The sequence below is a fragment of the Heteronotia binoei genome, chromosome 10, assembly GCF_032191835.1.
Source record: "Heteronotia binoei isolate CCM8104 ecotype False Entrance Well chromosome 10, APGP_CSIRO_Hbin_v1, whole genome shotgun sequence".
NCBI lineage: Eukaryota > Metazoa > Chordata > Lepidosauria > Squamata > Gekkonidae > Heteronotia > Heteronotia binoei.
In genome coordinates this window covers 27065626-27087421 of record NC_083232.1, presented here as the reverse complement: position 1 = coordinate 27087421, position 21796 = coordinate 27065626, and the positions used below count along the sequence as shown (strand labels likewise).

Genomic DNA, 21796 nt, shown 5'->3' with positions numbered 1-21796 from the left:
AGTTTAAAAAAAGAGACGACTAAGAGAGGGACCTGACAAAGGTTTATAAAATTATGCATGGGGGGAAAGAGTCGACAAAGAGAACTGAGAGTGATTAAAATGTGAAATTTCACAGAGAGTGATTAAAATGTGCAATTCGCTGCCAGAGGATGTAGCAAAGACCCCAGGAATAAACAGCTTTAAAAAGGCATTAGATAGATTCATGAAGGATAAGTCTATCAATAGCTACTAGCCATGGCGGCTGAGGGAAACCTCCACATTAAGAGATACTTACACCTCTGAATCCCAGAGGCAACATCAGGGAAAGGCCTCGACCTCTATGCCCTGTTGTGGGCTGTCCAGAGGAATTGGTTGGCCACTGTGTGAGACAGAATGATGGACTAGATGGACTACTGGTCTGATCCAGCAGGGCTCCTATGTTCTTCTGTAAGGTTTTCAAGGCAAGAGATGTTCAGAGGTCGTTTGCCATTGCCTGCCTCTCTTTACAACCCTAGTATTCATTGACGGTCTCCCATCCAAGTACTAACCAGGGCTTCTGAGACCTGACAAGATTGCTCTAGTTTGGGCTATCCAGGTCAGGACACATCTTTTATAGTAGTAAAAAATTTTTTTTTAAACTTTGAAACTGCTCTGGGTATGGAGGTAAGAAACTGTGTTTCACCAAAGAGAAACAGTAGTTGGTGAAACAGCCACACATGCATCTATTGCATGTGTGGCTGCAAACTTTGGCTCCTTTCAGAACCAGAGCATTAGAGAGTCTTGCAAAACCATGACAGAAGTTCTACAGGGCTGCATTAGTATGTCTAATAATGTGGGCTACATTTACATCCACATCACTGCCCGTGCTTGAACAAGGAAGGGGAGGTTCAATTTCCGTGGAGTCCCTATTCCAGATCCAGTTCCATTCATTACATTTCACACCACCAACGGGGTCTAAAGCAAAATTCAGAAAGAAATGCCATGCTATGCCTTATGCCAGGGGTGGCCAAACTTGCTTAACATGAGCCACAAAGAATAAAGGTCAAACGCCTGAGAGCCGCAAGACATGAACGTCAGATGTTTAAAAGCTACAAGACATGAAGGAAAGCGAATAGATGGGGGAGTGGGAGAGAGAGGTAGAAAGAAAGCAACTTTAAACGCATTCTCCAAACTGTTGGCTGGCAAGGAGAACTAATTTAAAGAGATAAATGCCTTCTCAAAGCTGGTCAACAGGGCAGTAGGGGCTTTGAGAGCCAAACAATATGTGTGAAAGAGCCACATGAGGCTCCTGAGCCACAGTTTGGCCACCCCTGCCTTTTGCCAATCAAAGTAATACAAAAAGGACATACAACTACAAATGTCACATCACCAGAGTTCCTGTTGAGTAGAAAATGAACCACAGGCTAAGCTATGCTATGCCAATCTGTACACAGCTTTGGACTGAAAGCAGATATAGTCCCAAACACCTGAAGCTGCCAGCTCAAAGCACCTTGGCACCATCTGCTGGCTATGTTCTAACATAACAGGCTTCTGTCAGCTAAAGACAAACAACAGGGGACAACCCACCAATGGACTGATATTAGTACAATTCAATGTAGGTTACCAAGTTTAGAGATTCCAAGCACTTATGAAAGCTCGGTTCAGTTTTGTAGCTGTATGAAGCATGAACAAGCTTACAACATGAACCACAGCTACTGTTGTATGGCTGACTTGAGAGTTCTAGTAAGCTTGTAATTACCTTTAATTTGTTAATCATAGCTTCTTCAGAGTCCATGGACATGGACAAGCCATGGATAAGCCGTTTTGCCAACATTCTGGCATAGAACTAGACCAAGGAAAAGGAAGAGTTCAGAATTTGTCATTTTAAAAAACTACTCTCAAAAGTAAAAGTAAAACAAACATCTCAGTTCAGTTCCTTTTATTGGCATAAGAAAACAAACATCTTTTTAGAAAAGGGTCACTTACCTTTTGGAAAACATCTTTATCATCAATGTACTTGAAAACAGTGATGAAGCTGGTAAGTTTGTCTTCTACTTCATTTTCCGTCATGCCTTTTGCTGATTTTTTAAGCAAGTTGTCACAATACTTGGCCAGCTCAAGTAAAAAAGAAGGAATATTTGTCAAGGAGCTCATTCATGACGATGATCAGGCCACATCAATAGAATAAGTGCCTCCTTTCTGAAGCAAAGATGTCTTGTGACTAATACTTCTAATACATTTAGCACATTTCAAGGCTTCAAAGCTCTTGACACACGCTTTCAGTAATCCTTACAAAGACTTTGTATGTCTAAAAATATGGGCTACATTCACACACACACAAGCCTACCCATGATGCTTGAACAAGGAAGGGGGAAGTTCAATTTCCATGGAGACCCTATTCCAAATCTAGTTCCATTTCAACACTACCAATAAGGTTCCCTTTGGCCCTTAGTGATGCAGGCGAATGCAGCTGAGAATCCAGCGAAACTGACAGAACAAAATTATGTTTGTGGATCTCTGTATCCTCATGCTGCCTTAATATTGGACTTTTAATTAGATGCAGTGGCCTTGAAAGGCCTTAGAGAAACTATACTGGACAATAAAGTTTATGCTTTAATTGTAAAACTTAAAAGATGCATATTACTTACCAGCTCAGGTGCTTTGCAGATGGACTTTGGTTCCCTATAATTCACTACTGATGTCAAAGCCTAGTTAGGAAGGGAGGGAAAAGAAACATCTGTAAGGGTTTGGATAGTATACACTGCAAGCAAAATTGGGTTTATGGAATGAAACTCCAAGTGTGTGGCTCAACTCAAAGCCTAATGTGAAACCATGGTTTGGTTTATGGGCTGGCTTTTGGCTTAATCCAGGCATCTTTGTAGCCAGGGAATAGGCAAGCAGGATTAAAATGAGATGTCTGTAAATATATATTTTTTTAAATGGGATTCCTGTGCTTGTCTACTATGTGAAGCAATAGTTAAGACAAACTGCGGTTGATAAGCCACTTTTAAGCCATAACTTGGCAGACCCAAACCACAGTTAGCAAGTAGTCTGCATTGTCACACTAATCAGTTAGTTTATGGTAACAGAGCCCACATGAGAGAGTGCACAAGAGACTGCACGAGAGAAAGGATTGCACATTTTCCCTTCTATCAAATGCTTTTCTGGAGCACTACTCAACTTCTGAAGGCAAGATTTTTTTTTAAAGTAGCCCAAAAAGCACCTCTCCACAACATTTTAGATCCTGGCCCATATGTCCTTTACGGATCCTTGTGTTTCAATTAATTAAATTAATACAGCATCGTAACAGGATTGTGCTATTTATAAGATCACTTGCATTATCAATGGATTTCAATGCTACATTTTTATTTACGATAGGCATTTGCTTCTAATTTGCCTTCAAAATATTAAATCGAAACATATTTAGTTTTGTCAAGTGAATAATAAAATAATCACACCAATTGAATTTGTGGAAAACAAGGAGTTAAGTTCACTACTATTGTTCCAAATCTCTGTTCAATGAACCTGGCAGGATTATTCACAGAACAACTTTCTGTCCTCACCATTCACTGATAATATAGCTTTCTCACTAGGGTTACCTTATCAAGGGCACTCATAAAGCGCTGATCCCCATTCAAAACGGTGTTGATGAGTTGAACAAATTTACTGTGTACTTCCAACACTGACTCCACAAATTGAGTGGGCATCTGAGGACAGAATCACAGATTTGATGAACACAGCACAGGCCAAGTAAACTGGCAAGACAGAAAGTTTCAAGAGTGAACTTTAACAAACTAGCCCAGCTGCAGGACACAGCTGCCACCTTCACTTTATATGGCACAAGAAAGTAATCCCTCATGAGAAATTAATCAATTATCTCTTTTTTCTAACAATAAGAAGCAGGGTTTGCATAGATGCACAAAACAGTGTACTGATCTTTAGCAATACGATCATCATTTAAAGCAATACCTCATTTTACAACATTATAGCTAGGAGACTTCCATGCTATGGTGTCCCCTGGTATGAATGGGCATTTTAGAATATGATACCACCTTGACCTTGGGTAGCCCAAGCAAGCCTGATCCTGTCAGATCTCGGAAGCTCTGGCAAGTACTTGGATGGGAGACCACCTTGAAACACCAGAGGCGAGAGGGAGGGGCAGGTTTTATTCAGCCACCTCTCTGAATATTCCCCAGGCCCCCAGTAGGGATCAGTCACCAGAGGTCACCATGACTTACAGGTGCAGACACATTCACATGTACCCACAAGCACATATATTTAAACGCACCCCCCAAAAAATAAATAAATAAATAAATAGAATAGGCTGCCAATTGCCTGAATCTATGCTTAGCTGGAAGGAGGTTAAGGGGGGGCACCACTAGTGGTGGAAAGTGACTTATGGTGATTCTGTGAGGTTTTCAAGGCAAGAGATCTTCAGGGGTGTTTTGCCATTGCCTGCCTCTGTGTCGTGACCTTGGACTTTCCTGGGTGGTCTCCCAACCAAATACTAACCACAGCTGAGCCTGCTTAGTTTCCAGTGATGAGACTGTGTTAGCCTTGGCCATCCAGGTCAGAGTAGGAGCACCACTATATCTCTGCTTTTAGGAGAGGTGATGGATACTGTGTACACATGGTGATTTTTCACTATATGTGGCTGCTGAACTGGGAAAACACAACTTTCCAACTACATGTTCTTTACATTTTTAACTCTCAGCTGGTTCTGTCCTCCCCAAATGAAAACATACTCACGTTTTCCTGAGAAAGGTTGCTGGTTGCTCTAAGGCCCTCATCATGGATATGGTTTTGTAGTTCCTGAATCATATGAGGTAAGCCACTTGGCACAGCATGAAGCAACGTATACATGTTTGCCATGTCTGCAAGAAAGACAAGACACAGGTTTACACAATACACTTTAACAGCATTTTCAAGTCTTTGGCCTTCAAAACAGAAAAATGATTTAGAAGTTACTCTCTTTTCTAGACTAGTAGGCAGTGAAGAGAAAATACACTAGCCTGTTCGGTACAGTGTGGCTAAACCATCAGATAAGGACTGGAAGACCTGGGTTCAAATTCTTGCTTCATCATGAAGCTCACTGGGCCACCAAGAGACAATCATTCTCTTTCAGCCTAACCTATCTCACAGGGTTGTTCTCAGGATAAAATGGAGGAGGGAGGAAAAAGAAGAAGAGATGGGGATGTGGTGGGATGGAGGTGTGGGGGGGGAGAAGCTTGCAATACCCAGTCATTTAATGTATTCTCAGATTCATAACATTTTATATTTTTCGTTTCTGCTGTGATCCTTGTGCTTTTTCTTCATGTTTTATTTTATTCCCCCACTTTTCCATTCTAAACAAATTATCACAAGAGTTTTAAGCATATTTGTATTTTAATTTTTTTAAAAAAAATCTTTAATTATATTTATCTGTATTCTTTATAAAATTTATATCTTTGCTGGCATTACATTTTATGACATTCATGGCTCGGCCCCACAAAGTCCCATTAATGTCAAATCTGGCCCTCATGAGTTCGATGCCCTTGCTACACCAAGAACATTTAGGAATTGATAATAACAACAAAGCTGAATTTAACTACAACAGTTGTGCAAGTTTTGCTGTAACTACTTTACAATAATTTCTCCCTGGATGTTGCATATTTTGGACAGCAGAAAAAGGCATGTGATAATGAATCGACCACTGACAGTCACACAAGCACTGTTCTGGAGGTGTCCTAAGGAAGTGACCCTTCCGCTAAGCTGCGCGGAGTGCATTAGAGAGTGCACTATCATATATGACCACCTCAGTTTATAAACCATCAGCCTGCAGAGGTACTGCAGGGCTTCAAATACAGCTGGATATTTCATTCCTGCATAAAGTGGGGAACGTTTCCTTCCAATGTCTTTAAAAGGTCCCCATCCTGTTTGAGAAGTTTCTCTGAACGTTACACTGGTATAATGTTGCAAGATCTCCAAGTGAGTTGCTGAGAATATTACAACTCATGAACTATCTGGGAAAATAATGCTGTCAGAATGTCTGCAGCTGTAGAGAAAATTGTAGATGTTCCTTTCATCAGCTGGGGGTGGAATCATCCATTACCTGGCTCAGGAAATCCGCCTCTCTATGAAAATACAAGTGGTTGGATCCAGACTAAAATGGCAATTTCCACTGGTTCCATCTTTCTGCTGCAGACCCTCTTCCCCTGTGCCATTCCTCAGGGCCCCCCAGAAGCAGCATTTTCTGAAGATCAGTGGGAGGCAGGAAAGTTCCATTCTGCCATTGGAAAATTTAGTCTGGATCAAGCCCAGTGTCTTCCAAGTTCTGCTCAAACCTGCCCCTGTCCTTGTCTGAGAGAAGACAGATGGAATGCTTTCCATTCTACTTGGAAGACTGAATCCGCTTGCAGAGTGGGCGGCATATAAATTTAAGGAAAATAAATAAATGACCAGGCACAGCATCCAGCCCCACCGACAGTGGCTTCTTGCACTCCCAAAAGCTTCTCTAAGGGCCATTTTGAACCAGCCTTGCCCTATGGCTTGTGGGAAGCCAGGTACTTTTCAGGCTGGACATCACTCCCCAGCAGGATTTCCTGGTGTCAGTGCCCACCTCCCAGATGCCTTGCAACTGAGTTTTTAAGCACGCTTTGAGAATCTGCATGTATTGCCCTATCCTGGTCTCTGCACTTTCCAGTTTAGAAGAAGGAGAGGTAGACCTGGCTTTCCTGTGCACGCATTCACCTACTCCCAAAGTCACTGTGCAAGCTGTGTGCTCAAACAATTCCAGAAGGACCAAATTAACACTGTGATACTCCTCATATGGATTTCCCTGTCTGGATTGGGGCACTTAAATTAGTACAAGACATCTGAAAGAAACATTATAGAAGTAAAAGTCTATACATATCAAGTGTTTGGAAGGCAAAGTACTTTTATTCTTAATTCACATAGATTCAATATGTTTATGTTTATTGGATTTAAATCCCACCCTCCCTGCCAGAGCAATAACATTTTACCGTTTCTCTTCTCTTGTCGGATGATGTTATGGCATTCTGCATGAAGGAACTGTAAGTGATCTGCTACCATTCGTTGTTGGCATTCGTTAATTACTTTGCCATAGGAGCTGGGGTTTAGATACTTTCGACATCTCATTTCTTCATCTTTTAATCTACATAAAACCTAAAAAAAACATTTTTGAAGACAAAGAAAATGATGAAATACTGCAGACCTGTCTTGGAGCAGAAAGTAAATTTCAGCTTGAAATAACAATCAAGGGTTAAATTTCTCAAACCACTTACTCAGAAATTTAATTCTCTTAACTTTGATATAAATGGGGAGGAGGCAGCAATAAATGAAGTGTAGGTAACAAATCATAGCTCATCTGGGAACTACAGGGAAATTTTCTGTGGACCAACTATCATCTATTAGCGGACAGCTAGATTGTGGACTTGTTCTGATGGAAGACTTTTCAAGCAACTGTACATACTCAAACCACTCAACATATTTATACCTTAATTACTGAAGAGATTCTAAGTATGAAGTATACTGCTTTTTAAACCATGTGGTTTGCAAGACTAAATTCAACATATTATGGATATCAAGACAGCATTCTATGCCACTTCAGAAAGAAGAGTAAGGGTCATACCCCTACTTTACCTTCACTCTAAGACTAAGTAAATTCTAATGGAGCCAAATGCTGCCTTGTACTGAATCAGATCATTGGTCCATAAAGTCAGTATTGTCTACTCAGACTGGCAGCAACTCTCTAGGGTCTCAGGCAGAGGTCTTCCACATCACCTACTGCCAGATCTTTTAACGAAAGAGACGGATAATTGAACCTGGGACCTTCTGCATGCCAAGCAGATGTTCTATGACTGAGCCACGGACCCTATGTTAAAAGGGTTTAGAATCACAATCAAGCCACTTGTCTAAGGACGCTGTCTTTTCCATTTATATAATTATACAAATTATAAATGCAAGGATTTGAAATGAAAAAAAAATTAAAATAGTTATGTATGTACACTGGTTATGCATCTCATCCACAGCATTTTCACTGCATGGAAAATGCAAGCAGAAAGGAGCAGAAAAACATACCATGTGAGTGTGGAAGGATGCACAGAAAAGTTAACTTAAAAGACAAAAAAAAAGTGTTGTCTGCAATGAAGCTATTTAGAGACAGACCACTGCTGTTTTTCCAGGCAGGTAATATTTCAGATGCAGCAGATTCTGAATATTAATAGAAAAGATGTTCAGAAAGCCCATCTCCATTTATAGATCACTTGCTATTTCAACGGCTATCATGAGCTGAATCCTCCCTCTCCCCTTCAGCAAGCTGGGCCTTCTTTTTTTGCCAAGCCATCCTACAGTGAAGACAGATACCTTCTGTTGGAGAATGACTTGGCAGAAGCGAGTTGAGAGATTCAACTCTATCCACTGAAAGGCTACAATTAAAAGAGCTAAGGTTACAGTAATTGCACTAATGAGGATCACTGCTTCGTTTAATACATCGGCTGTGATCCCAAGAGTCACTCAGGCAAGGAATTCATATTAAGGCCAGGGGAACTCTTGGCCTTTTCCCTTTGAACAGCTTGACCTCTACTGCCCACATTACAACTCTAGTCAGCCTCAAAAATAGCTTGTCATGAGACGTGGGAAAATGCTTTATAAGAAAAATTGCCCTCCTGGGCCCTCATTTCCTGGTTCTCTGGATTGTTGCTGTAAAGCCCTGATCTGTAAAGCAGTCGGTCTTGCGGAAGGAGCATGTGGACAGAGAAAAACAAAACTGCAAGGCAGAACCTGCTTCCATGAAGACCATTTGCCACAGAGGCTATTAACCCATCCTGTTATTTTGCCCTCGGGGAAACTGAGGGGCCAGCCAGAATGGTGTAGTGGTTAAGAGTGGCAGACTAATCTGGAATACTGGGTTTGATTCCCCACTCCTCCTCCACATGAAGCCTACTGGGTGACCTTGGGCCAGTCACAGTTCTCTCAGAACTCTCTCAACCCTACATGCCTCACAAGATACCTGTTGGGGGAAGAAGGGAAGGCAACTGTAACCCACTCTTATGGTACAGAAAAGTAAGGTATAAAAACCTACTTTTTTACAAAGTTCTACCTACTGCAAAGTTTACTTAATATCAACAATTTCCTTTTAAAAATCCTGCTAACATATCCTGTATTTCCTTTTAAGATGCACTTAGCTTTCATCCATTCCGTGCATAAATTGGGTCTTCTTACCTTTTCCATATACTGTGAGCAGTTTGACTCTTGCAATAAATTTGATGCTTCTTGTTTATAATACTCCCCTGTTTCATTCAGAAAAGGACACTCAAAAATTTCCTGATAAAACTAAATTGAGAAAGACTGATCAAGTACAAATAAGGCAAGGTTTTCAACAGTATATTTGCTTAACTAGAGCCATTCAAGGAGAAATTATTTATTTTTTTTACCTTTAGAGGGAATTTTTTCTTATACTGTTCAACATGAACAAAGGAGTTAATAACCCCATGGATTACTTTCTGATTTGGATCTTCTCCACAGCGATCACTGAAAGGTGGAAAAATGAAGCTTTCAGAATGTATTCAATTTATATAGGACCATCTAGGCTTCAAAGTGAGCTAATTAACTTGGACAAATGGTTAAAATCATTGCCCTCTTCCATAGCTTTAACTTTAAACTCTGCAAGGTAGTATTTTTAATGAGACTTGCACTAGAACAAAACCTTGAAGTGGATTCCTAACTGATAACTCTACAGAGAAACAGATGCGGGTGGTATCGGTCATATCTTGTACACGCTAAAGAAGCAGCCGATGGAAACGTGCTCTAAACAATGTCAAATGGTCTAGCATAAGGATTTGTGCCGGAGTACCAGAACAGTGAACCACCAAAAGTTGTATAAAACCTTAATTCCAACAGAACCGGCTCTTGGCTCTGGCAACGTTATTCATTTAAGTCCTAATTTCCCTGCACGTTCTCATCTCCCACCAATCTTCAAAGATAAACGAACCCACATTTATAGTGGATTGAGGCAATAAATGTGTAAACGCTACGAAATGGATGGCCTTTCACTTCACTATCCCCAAGGGTAAAACATTCCTATCTTGAGATCTTGCACGCACCACAACATGCGGCACTGTGCTTGAGTGGGCAGTGAATTATATCTGATCTTTTCAGTTTCTTAGCTATGATACTGGTATACAGACAGCACCAAGCCACAAGTGCCAGTCGCACAGCAATGAGAAGATCCACTACAATCTTACATGGCTTACCCTCCCCACAATGCTACATGGGACGCTTTCTGTCAACATGTTGTGCTTATGACTAGAATATGTTGTGCTTAAGACTTATTTTTAGGGCTAAAACACAACTCAGATCAGGAGGAAATTTCCATTAAAGATGTCCTTCGATTGGTTTAGCAAGGAATAGGCAATTACCATAATTATTCTCTCCCTTCAATACTGAAGCAAGTGGTTGAGTGCCTATCAGCAGGACAGCAGAACTATATACAAAACAAAACAACTACAACACAATACTTTGTAGAGAAAAAATGAATATAAAGCTGAGGAGAAACTATGTATGCTCAATGCTCATTACCATCGAGGAGGTTTGAAGGGACAAAGTTAAAGGAAGGGACAAAACCTAAGGATAAATGAATGGAGAATGTGATCTGAGCCCTCAAAAGTGTACAGTATCATGGAAGAAGAGATTTCAATTGGGAATACCTTTCTCAAAGGATAATCCTCCTATTCCCTCGCATTCTTTCAGTCCCTGATCTGCTGCACTTTAAAATGGACCTCATTCTTTATGAAATCAGCCCGGTATTATTTGGCTAATAGGATTTTGCGTACTGAAAGATCAGGTGGCTTCACTAGGATGTGTGTTTTCCCAAGGTGATAAATTACTTTACGTAGCTCTAACCAACAAGGGAGCATTTTTCTTATTTAGCTAAAAGAGTTACTCTTTATATTCAACACATTACATTTTTAGCATACTTAGTAACCCTGTCTATTGAAAAAGGAAGCAAGCCTGTGAGTAACCACAGAGTAATCCTGATATGTCACCACCATTTCTTTCCCTATTTTTATCATTAAGATTAAATATATGGCATCTTAAGACATAAAGGGTAAATGTAGTCCCCTGTGCAAGCACCAGTCGTTTCCGACTCTGGGGTGACTTCACATCACTTGCCGTTTTCACGGCAGACTTTTTACGGGGTGGTTTGCCATTGTCCTCCCCAGTCATCTAAACTTTCCCCTCAGCAAGCTGGGTACTCATTTTACTGACCTTGGAAGGATGGAAGGCTGAGTCAACCTTGAGCTGGCTACCTGAACCCAGCTTCCACCGGGATTGAACTAAGGTTGTGAGCAGAGAGCTTCGACTGCAGTACTGCAGCTTTAGCACTCTGCGCCACGGGGCTGCTATCTTAAGTCATATTCTGGTGTGTATTTTATACTGTGAGATGCTTTAATTAGTACATAAAATATGTAAATATTTCTCCCCTGCTTTGAGACTAAGTGCGCAATCCTATGCACACTTACCCGGCAGTAAGTGCCTTTGGGCATAATGGAACTTACTTCTGAGCAGACATGCATAGGATTCTACTGTAATTTCTTACTTCACTATTTGGTGGGGTCAGGGATTGGAGGAAGCATCCTGAATTCAGAAAGACTGGGGGTAGATTCAAATTTTACAGTGTTCAGTGTGAGGCTATTATTTTTATGAGCAAAGGAAGTTCGTTCAGTCACTAACGTTTAAGAGTATCTGCAATAAAATCTTCATGAACTATATTTAAATAGTGCTAAAGGAAGATAGCTCTGTCACTGTTTATCTGATAAATTAGACTTGACATAACCAAGAGGCATTGGTAAGCAGACGTAAACTCCGGTAAATTAACAGGACTTCGTAACGCTTCATTGTGTGCTGTATGGTAGCCGCTCCATGGAGGTCTAACAGGAATGGCACAAAGCAAGAAAACAATGTCACCTGCCAGCAGCTTCCAGGTGCGGTCCCTGAGAAACACCACTGTATTGCCAAACATATCAGGTTGCCTGGATCTGTCTAGTTCTCTGTGTATTTGCTCAGCTACAGAATATGCAAGGTTTTGAACTGCTGGCAATCAGAGCCTTACCCTGGAACAAAGCTGACTGACTGAAGTGGCTGAAGCTTGCACTGCTGATCAGTTCTGTAATACATTCAGAATTTCAGAAAGAATTCTAGCTCTAATGTCAGTCCTTTTAAAAAACATTTACACAGTACTCTATAACGCCCAAGCCAGATGCCTTTGAAAACACGAGCAACATCCGGCAACAGAAGGATTCAAATATTCAGGCAGCTGCCTGAAAGCCCCTAAGAGATCAAGCTTGAAGTTCTGCGGTTAAGTGGCAGAAACGAACACTGAGTTGAGAACTCTAATGCCGTCTGCTTCGCTTAGCATATATTTCCTGCTTTTACAGACAATTTTCATGTCTCTGAAGAGTCTGTTTTTCTTGGCCACGAGGCCAGCTTTTTAAAAACCAGTTACAATTAGTTCAACTACAATGAACAAACAAGCTAACTGTACAGTTTCTGCTTAATTAAGAGTCAAAAACACAGCTCTCGAGCTGGTACAATAAATACGTGCACAGACACAACAATGCAACCCTACCCTGCCCCAAGTTGAAGAAAGCACTTACTTTTTGATTTCACGGAGGAGCATTCGAATGAGGACAGCCTGTAAGGGCTCAATCATTAATCTCCTCCACATATCAAGTGCTAGCTGTGGTGACAAATGCACAATAAAAACAGGTCAGCCACAACATTATTTGTTCATTTAGATTTTTTTTAACTTGCCCCAGGCCAAGGGCTCCAGCAGAGTGACAGGATCATAAAATATGCATTAAAACAAAACAACCACACTAATTAGACACAATATGAGCAAAACTGAATGCTACCGCTCCATCAGATTAGCTCAAATGCCACAATCCTAAACAGAGCTATGCCCTTCTAAAGCCTAAAGTCAATGGGGTTGGAAGGCCATAAAACTCTGCTTAGGGATGTACTGTTAGCTCCCCAAGCCTAGCCCAAATTTCGGTAGTTTGCAAGTCAAACCCAGGATGTGTCCTCAAAACATATGGCTTCATCAAAGGAACAGAGCATTCTAAAGGATGCTTTCTAAGCAGGTATGGGGTAAGTTTTTGAAAAACATGGAACAACTGAGAATCGTGTTAGTATTGCGTTCCTACTAAGGTCCACTTCACAATGGCAGAGGAGTCTCTTATGTGTTCATGAGTCAAGAAACTACAGCAAATCCTGGCTGACTGTCAAGTATTTTTGTACGTATGCATGCATTATATTTTTATGAGTGTGTATGAAAATGAACAGCCCTAGTATTTCCTCAACTGATCCAACCAACTATTCTAACTGAAATGAGATCTAGGACATGGAGAACAGGTTCAGAAATCTGCTGGTATAAATGAACGTGGTACAGAGATCAGATCTTGTTTTTTACCCATCGGGAGTGGAGGATTTCCACCAGCTCCTGATTCCTGTTGCAGACCTTTGACACCCAATTCACTCTATTCCTAGGGGTTCTCTAGAAATCCTCCTGGTGCAGGTGGGGGGGGGGGAGTACAGCAAGATCCAAGCCAACGTGTTCTGTCAGTACCCTAGTCTCATCTGCTTCAGATCACAGAGGTTCGTTTCAACCCTTTTATGCTGTGCATTCCAAGCATTTCATTAAAAATTAGCATTTCTTTATAATCACATCCCAGCAAGCCATGATTGCTGTTTCTGCACCCACCAATCCTAGATACTCAAGGTCAAGGTAGTCCCCTGGTGCAAGCACCAGTCGTTTCCGACTCTGGAGTGACACTGCTTTCACAATGTTTTCACGGCAGACTTTTTACGGGGTGGTTTGTCATTCCCCAGTCATCTACACTTTCCCCCCAGCAAGCTGGGTACTCATTTTACCGACCTCGGAAGGATGGAAGGCTGAGTCAACCTCAAGCTGGCTACCTGAACCCAGCTTCGGCCGGGATCAATCTCAGGTCATGAGCAGAGGTTAGGACTGCAGTACTGCAGCTTTATCACTCTGCACCACGGGGCTCAATTAACACAGCCTCAATTAACTGGGACAAACCATCAACAAGTAGCCGTTCTGGGCTGTGTCTACTGAAGCAAGTTATAAGCCAATATAGCACTACACGTCTTAATATGAACCCTTCTGAAGACACAAAGCAAGGGATATTCAATATATTGGACTACGCTCTTGAAATTAAAATGTACTACCCTGGTCTAAAAGGCAGAGATTGCTGCAATGACATAACACGGAATCCTTTCTGGCACACACATTTACTTATTGAAACTACTCTTTCAAAATACCTACCTCTCCAATCTCCATCAATGGCTCACTCATGTCCACTCCTCCATAGCCATACTGAAGATCAGCTTCAGTTAATTTGTTCTTTTTAATAAACTGCGTATTGAGGTATCTGAAAACATAATGCATTTGGGTTCAGATGGCAGAGAGAGTGAAATAGGTCATCATTGTTTTAAAACACACCTTTAGTTTTGGGGAGACAGAAAGTCATTACACACCCACCCACTATTATCATCATAATCTTATAGCTGTAGGAATGGGTCGGGCATAATAGCACATCAGCTATATTATTGTCCCATACAATGCAAATTAAAACAGGGCAAGGATCCATGTCTCTGCTTTGCTAGCTTAGGTTTTTAAAAAGAATACCAAGAAACTGGAAAGCAGCAAAGTTGATTTATAGTTTGAAACAAATAATATGAAAGGAGCCAAAATCTTCTTTCAACTTTTATTTTGCAATTCTGAATTGTTAAATTCTTCTGAACAAGGATCACTCAAAGCCAGGTTCAGTGATATAAGAATATGTCTCCACCAGCTGTTTTCCCATCCGGTGCATCCAGAGCCCATCACAAGCAGCTGGTATTGTTGGACCACATCATAGATTAAGGCTCTGCCTTCTTGGTTTTGTCTAGGTGAATGTTACTTCATCAGAATGGTTCTGCTTTTCCCCTACAATCTTCCCATATGATGGAAAGACATAGCAAGACGTGCTGTCTCTTTTCTTACAACTGACATTTATACTTGAGAAACCGTTCACTTTTCAGGATGTGTAGAGACCTCCTGAAAAACCATTACTGTATGCTACTTTTGTCCCCTTAAATGGTTTGAATACAGGCAAATCAATCTGTAGATATATTTAGCCTTGCTTAACAACAGGAACCTGACTGTACTCTATGCACGTGTCTAGAAAAAAACGGTCCAGAGGACAAATGGAAACTATGTCAGCCAATAAGGATTTTTGAGCTTGTGTCCCTAATATAATTCCAAACCACTTTCCAGTTAACCAGACACCTCAGAATATCTGTCAGGTCTGGAGCCTCAAAGTTAAAAGGAGTTTTAAGTAATCCAACCTTCCTTCACTGGGAGATGCTGTAAACTTCAATGCATTAAGTCTTCTCTTAAAAATTCAACTGCTTCCTTGAAACTCTTTACATTCTTCAACGATTCTTAGATAGCAGGGAAGGGTTTTTTGACAATCAAACCAGAAATGCAATGGAACATGTTTGCATGGAAGAAAATGCCACTGATTTAATTGAAATGAAGCTCTCGACCATACATTCAGGAGGGGAAGCAATGCAGTAACATGATGGATGACCAGCCATCCAGACAGCTTCCTGTGAGACCCCAACTCTCTGCATGAACATCCAACTGCACAGAGGTCTGGCTCGTGTCACCTTCCTCCACTTTATAAGGGGGAGGGGAGAATCAGACTTGGGGACGCTCTATTTTCTTATTTAGATATTTATACCCTGCTTTTCTTCCCAATAGGACCTGAACCATCTAATATCCTTCCCTCCTCCATTTTATCCTCACAATACTCCTGTGAGGTAAGTGGGTGATGCTGAGAATGCATGACTGGCCCAAGGTCACCCAAGAAACTTCCATGGCAGAGTGTGGGTTCAAATCTGGGTCTCTTGTCTGACCTAAGTGTTACGCCATGTTAGCTCTCAGGCACTCATGTGGAAGGCCTGGTTCACAGTAGAAGTAATCAATGCAGTACAGGGGATCACATCTTTCTCACTACATTACTGCATTGCGGCCCCCATTAACTTTATGAATTGTGGCTCCCTCTTGAGTAACAGTGCTCTAAACACAATCTGCTCCCCAGCCCCAACAGGATGGTTACATGATCTTTTATGTACATATTTCACTTTCTCTCTCAAATAGAGCTGCCATTGGTAAGCATGTGATATACTCTATTATCTTATTTCAAGCATCTCTCTTGAAAACATTTTTTTCCTTTTCCCGACAGTTTCAGCCTTTCCATAAGAGATAGTTTTTCCTTCTATTATTATAATTTAAAACCCTTTCACCAAAATTTACCTGTATAAACAGTCCATATAGTCTGCCCCTTTACTGTATTCATCCCAATATCTATGATACATTACCAGTACTTGTTCTTCAGAGTCTAGAACTCTCTAGGAAGGAAAACAAACAAGCAAAATCAATTATATCATCCACTCCACAGTAATTTTATTATTGAAATGTTAACATAGTTAATTCTTTTTAATATGCTTTGTAATATTTTCAAATACCGATTTAGAAAGGTTGTTGGAGTTCACTTAGTATTCTTGCACATCACAAGCCTTTTTTTTAAAAAAATAAAAGCATGATGTCATTTAATTAACTATGAAACCATATATATCATGGATTGGATCCAGTCAGCCGTGCAATCTCACCCACAACACAACCCCAATCACCTTGGGCTTTTGTACACACAGCCCCCATAGCTTTCTTTTTCCACCAGCAGAAAAGCTTATTAGGAAATTTTGCTTTCTCACTCCACCATGGAATCTGCCTACAGACTTCATCTATGAAATACAGTGATTAGGACTTATATTTTTGTACATTTTAGTTACCTTGTGCAAATGGCGTACATGATTTTCCAAAAAAATTTTAGTTTCCATATAAAGTCTCTCTCCAAGAGGTTCGGGATAGGCCACACATAAAGCATAAATGTCCCTGGGCCTGAAGTCAAGGCTGAAACACACTTTTGAAGTTTTCTTAAAATCTAATGAATTTTTAAAAACCTTCACAATACTTTGCTGGATTTCAGGGGCCCTGTGCATCTGTTGATAGCACTCCTCCAAGTAGAAGAGGATGCTCTTTCCAGCTATAACCCACTGTGCTGTACTGAGTCACCAATCCTAAGAACATTTCCTGGGAGTAAGCCTCACTGAATAACATGGTCCTTTACTTCTCAGTAGACCTGCTCAGGACTGTGCCTTGATTGCTTGAAATTTCACAACCTTCTGATGCATTTGGGGGAGTGGGAAGGGGAGGAAGGACTGCACTGAGAATATGACTTTTAAAGCATGTGTGCATGGAAGACATGCTACATATATTAAGCTTTATTTAAAGTGAACTGGATGAGGTCAGGAAATCCAGGACTGGATCTAGACTAAAATTTCCAAGTTAACAGAAGGCAAGTCCATTAACCCAGCTGACCTTTTCCCTGCCTCTTGCTGCTTGCCTCAAAATGCTGCTCCTGAGGGACAAGGGACCATTTTGAGGGCTCAGTGGACTCTAGTGGAAGGTAAAATAATAGTACTGGGTCCATTCCATTGTCCAAAGTGCCTCCCATGAACGGAAAATGAATAAGCCAAACCCCATATAATCAGGAATACGGATGCAGGTACATGTGTATAGAGAAGGAGCGGCTAAACTTGCTTAACATAAAAGTCACACAGAATAAGCATCAGATGTTTAAGAGCCTCAAGACATGAACGTCAGATGTTGGAGGAAGGGAAGGAGGGAGGGAGGGAGGAAAATAGTTGGGGGAGGGAGGAGGAAGGTAGAGGTGGAAAGAAAGCAACTTTAACTTTAAATGCATTCTCCAAGCTGCCGGCTGGCTTGGCTTGGCAAAGTGATTTAAAGAGACAAATGGCTTCTCCAAGCCAGCCAACAGGGCAGTGAAGGCTTCAAGAGCCACACAATGTGTATGAAAGAGCCACATGTGGCTCCTGAGCTTCAGTATGGCCACCCCTGGTATAGCGTAACAAGCAGTTCCAGACTTTGCATCACTAAACACCAACACAATTCTGTTCTAAAATTGGAGGATTCATCTTAAGACTCAGCCATAAAATCCCTGACTTCCTTCCACTAAATCTTTGGAAAGGAAGCACAATTATTCCTAGCGAGCACATATAACACACTGGGGGAAAAAAATCCAAAAGGCCTTTTACGCAGATATCACATCCAAGACAATGCAGTTGCAATATCTTACCAAACATATTAGATTAATGTAAACTTTGCATTTCCAAGGAGGACATTCCTCACTATGCCAGCTTCCCTTGAATACTTATCACTAAAAACATGTTGGCCAGCATTGTGCATATCATGCAATCCTCTCCAGGAATTAAAAAAACCACACAGCAACCTCCCCTGCAATCTAAACAATCTATAGTAGCTGGATTCAGAGTGTCTAGAAAAGAGTCTATTCCCTGGAAGTCTTCCTGGAAAACACAAGGAATAAGGCAATCTCTTTGTTATAAAATGCCAAACAGCATCCATGTCATCACTACTGATACAAAAAAAAAATACCGTTGAGTCATTGACGGGATAAACCAACTCAAACAGAAAGCTTTGAAACGAGCGAGGATTTTCCAGAAGCTTAACATGAGAAAAGAGTACTATTATTTGAAAATACAGTCTTCCTTTGAACTTTGCTGAAGTGATTATGTAATCAGGAAACAAAACAGCAAACAAACAAACAAAAAAGGCACCCAATAAACATTAGTGTTTGCAAGAATTCAGCTTTTTAAAAAGACAGCAACCATAAAAACCATTCTAAACACTGCAAAGCTTTCTCTGCACTACCAGAAAACTTAGAAGACCCTGAGACTTCATTTACACTCTGCGTTGCTTTCATAAATATTCAATGAGCACATCAACAAATGCCAGTGGTTACAGAGGTCAGACTAAGATCTGGGAAACTCAGGTTCCAACCCAACTCTGCCATGGCAGCTTGCTGGGTGACCTGGAAACAGTCACTCAAACTCAACCTAACTTATCTCATAGGGTTGCTGTGAGGATAAGGAGGAGAGGAGATCGATGTAAGCTGTTTTGGGGGTTCCCATTAGGGTGAAAGACAAAAGTGAATAAATAAATGCTTCTGAACAGTGGAAGCAAGGTATTCCAATACACTATTTTATTTTATTTTAAACTGAACTTGGCAAGAAACAGATACTTTCATCAACTTTTTATATCAAAACTTCCATCAACTTTGTATATGTGGAATCCCTCCACATAAAAGCTTTAGCTTGCTTCCTAAACCTAACACTGAAAATTACTAACAAGTATGTGTGCATGGAAGAGTTACTCATGTTCAGTGTTCCCTCTAAGCTGAGTTAGCATGAGCTAGCTCACAGATTTTTAGCCTCCAGCTCACACTTTGTTGTCTTAGCTCAGGAAGGATGACCCCAGAGCACACTAATTTATGCAGTAGCTCACAACTTTAATACCAGTAGCTCACAAAGTAGAATTTTTGCTCTTAAGACTCTGCAGTTTAGGGGGAACATTGCTCATGTCTCTCTGACCCTGACTCCTCCAATATCAAGAATCACTTGCTCTCATGACCCAGGAAATGGGTGAACTTGGGATAAGTTATCTGAACTCTGTGCTCATCTTAAGGGATCCCACTGAAGAAGGCAGAGAATATAATAAGAGATCATTTCATGGTACCATAAAAATGTGTATCTCTAGGCTTTTACATTCCCTCCAATTTCACTTGAAGGGTAAGTCTCCTACAGTCACCTGGATGCCAGCTTAGTTGAATTTTTGCACCCTACTGAAACATCTCTGTCTTTCCTGGAAACTCTGCCAAGTCCTTCTGATTCTGTTACCCAAATACTGCTTCCTGTTCAATGTCACTCCCCTCCTAGTTTTACTCAGCATCTAGTATGTTCACAGTCTAGCTAGACTATACTCTTTTTTAAAAAAATAGAGACCTGTTTAGTACAGTTCTATCCTGCCCTTCCTCCAAGGCTCAGGGTGGCATATACAGTTCTCCCTCTCCTGTTATATCCTAGCAATTCTGTGAATTAAGCTGAGAGTGACTCTCCCAACAATTTCAGTGACAGAACAGGGACTTGAACCCGAATTTCCCTGATCTTAGCCCACGCTTGCTCTCTTCCAGAGTTTAAGCCACGCTCTGCTGCGTTTAGTTCAAAATCTACATTTGTTCTTCAAGCAACAATTCTGCAGTTCACAGATTAATGAAGTCTTTCCTAAAAGCCACAAGGAGAGCTAGGATTTCCAGCAGAGTAACGGTAAACAGATGGTTAAGAATACAGTGAGAGATCTCATGAAAAACTGTTCACCAGATCCTAGAAAAAATCCATGATAAACCCTCAGAAATGAATGCAGGGGCTGGGGAAAAAAGCTATTTTCAGGGAGAAAATGAAAGATTTTTAAAACACCTTGAGGTTACGTTAGGAAGCTCTCATGCCAGAAGTCCTTTCTGGCCATAACCTACATTGATTTGGAGGCCTTGAACAACATCTTCACCGGTACATGAAAAAAACCAACGGAATGAGAAAGTAAAACTAGTTTTCTACAAAGAAGTCATCAATGCTTCCTTGTTTCCAGCAACAGGGTTAATATGTGTCATACGTGACACATCTGCTCAGAGGATAGCATGCACTGAAGCAGTGCCAGAAATATCTCATTTCTGCAGGGGTTCAGACAGAGGACATCTGAAGGTCAAGAGGTAACTAAACAGTGAGTCAAGGCTTTAAATAAAGTATCATGTAATCTTCCGTTGCTCTTTTCAAAAGGACTGCACTATGCACGGTGCCCAAGGCATATTTATCATGCTTCCAGTCTCAAGGAAGTGGCATGCTAATTAAACTCTGAATTAAAATCTGCTCTAAAGATCAATGTATTCAGGCTTCAGCTGAGCAACAGAATGACAATGGTGCAGCCGAGACAACTTGTTTGTATCTATGCATAAATTACAAGGGATTTTTCCTCCCTGTCCCGAGTAGTCCACGGCATACCAAACCCACCAACATTAACACAGCATAAAAGAAAAGGATGGTGCATTTTTGCTGCAGTGCACAATCTCGAAAGAGTCCCAGTGCCCCTACTCCAGTCAATTTCTAAGTATGATTACTTTTGACATACATGAACACATGAAGCTGCCTTATACTGAATCAGACCACTGGTGCATCAAGGTCAGTATTGACGAAGACTGGCAATGGCTCTCCAGGGTCTCAGACCTACTCCCTAATCCCTTTAACTTGAGATTCTGGGAACTGAGCCTGGGACATTTTGCATGCCAAACAGATGCTCTACCACTGAGCCACGGCCCCTCCCACGCATCCGGTAACAGTGATCCACTCTCATATTCTGATGAAAGCATCATGCATAAAGTCAAGAGTTTCTGAAAGATGCAAGTAGCCAATCTCCATCACCATCAACCAAGTGCACAGTTCTGCCTTTCCTCCTGCAGGGGTTCTCTATATTGTGCAGAATCCAACTTACAAGAGCACTGACACTACCCTAGGAAATGCAATCCTGCAATGCTTAAGTTGGTTCAAGAAAACACTGACAACAGCGTTCAAGAAACTAAAAGAGACAGAGCACTTCTACACTTCTTATCCGAGTGACCCAATCCACAAGCTCTCCACAGTCTTATTAAGTGAAAAGTTAGTTTAAGCAAAAGGCAACTCTCGGAATGGAATCTTGTCTGGGGTTCAGTGATGGAACTGAGTCGAAGAGATGCTAGTCTCTGGAGCAAAACCCTCAGCAGAAGAGGAAGTTACCAAGTGTGGC

At 41.1% G+C, this 21796-nt stretch overlaps 1 protein-coding gene across 2 annotated transcripts in view; it reads right to left on the bottom strand.

Annotated features, from left to right (window-relative positions):
* The window catches only part of CUL2 (cullin 2), a 51712-nt gene that overhangs the window by 22517 nt on the left and 7399 nt on the right, over window positions 1–21796 (bottom strand). Inside the window, exons 3-15 of one of the 2 annotated variants that reach the window (XM_060248136.1) lie at window positions 16879–16981; window positions 16343–16437; window positions 14306–14411; window positions 12615–12697; window positions 12071–12124; window positions 9393–9489; window positions 9181–9291; window positions 6960–7122; window positions 4708–4832; window positions 3558–3665; window positions 2607–2666; window positions 1945–2073; window positions 1718–1804 (exon numbers count right to left, since the gene is read on the bottom strand). In XM_060248136.1, the coding sequence (XP_060104119.1) occupies window positions 1718–1804; window positions 1945–2073; window positions 2607–2666; window positions 3558–3665; window positions 4708–4832; window positions 6960–7122; window positions 9181–9291; window positions 9393–9489; window positions 12071–12124; window positions 12615–12697; window positions 14306–14411; window positions 16343–16437; window positions 16879–16981 (1321 nt within the window). The remainder of the gene's footprint in view (window positions 1–1717; window positions 1805–1944; window positions 2074–2606; window positions 2667–3557; window positions 3666–4707; window positions 4833–6959; window positions 7123–9180; window positions 9292–9392; window positions 9490–12070; window positions 12125–12614; window positions 12698–14305; window positions 14412–16342; window positions 16438–16878; window positions 16982–21796) is intronic. The other variant, XM_060248137.1, reaches the window with a different exon arrangement.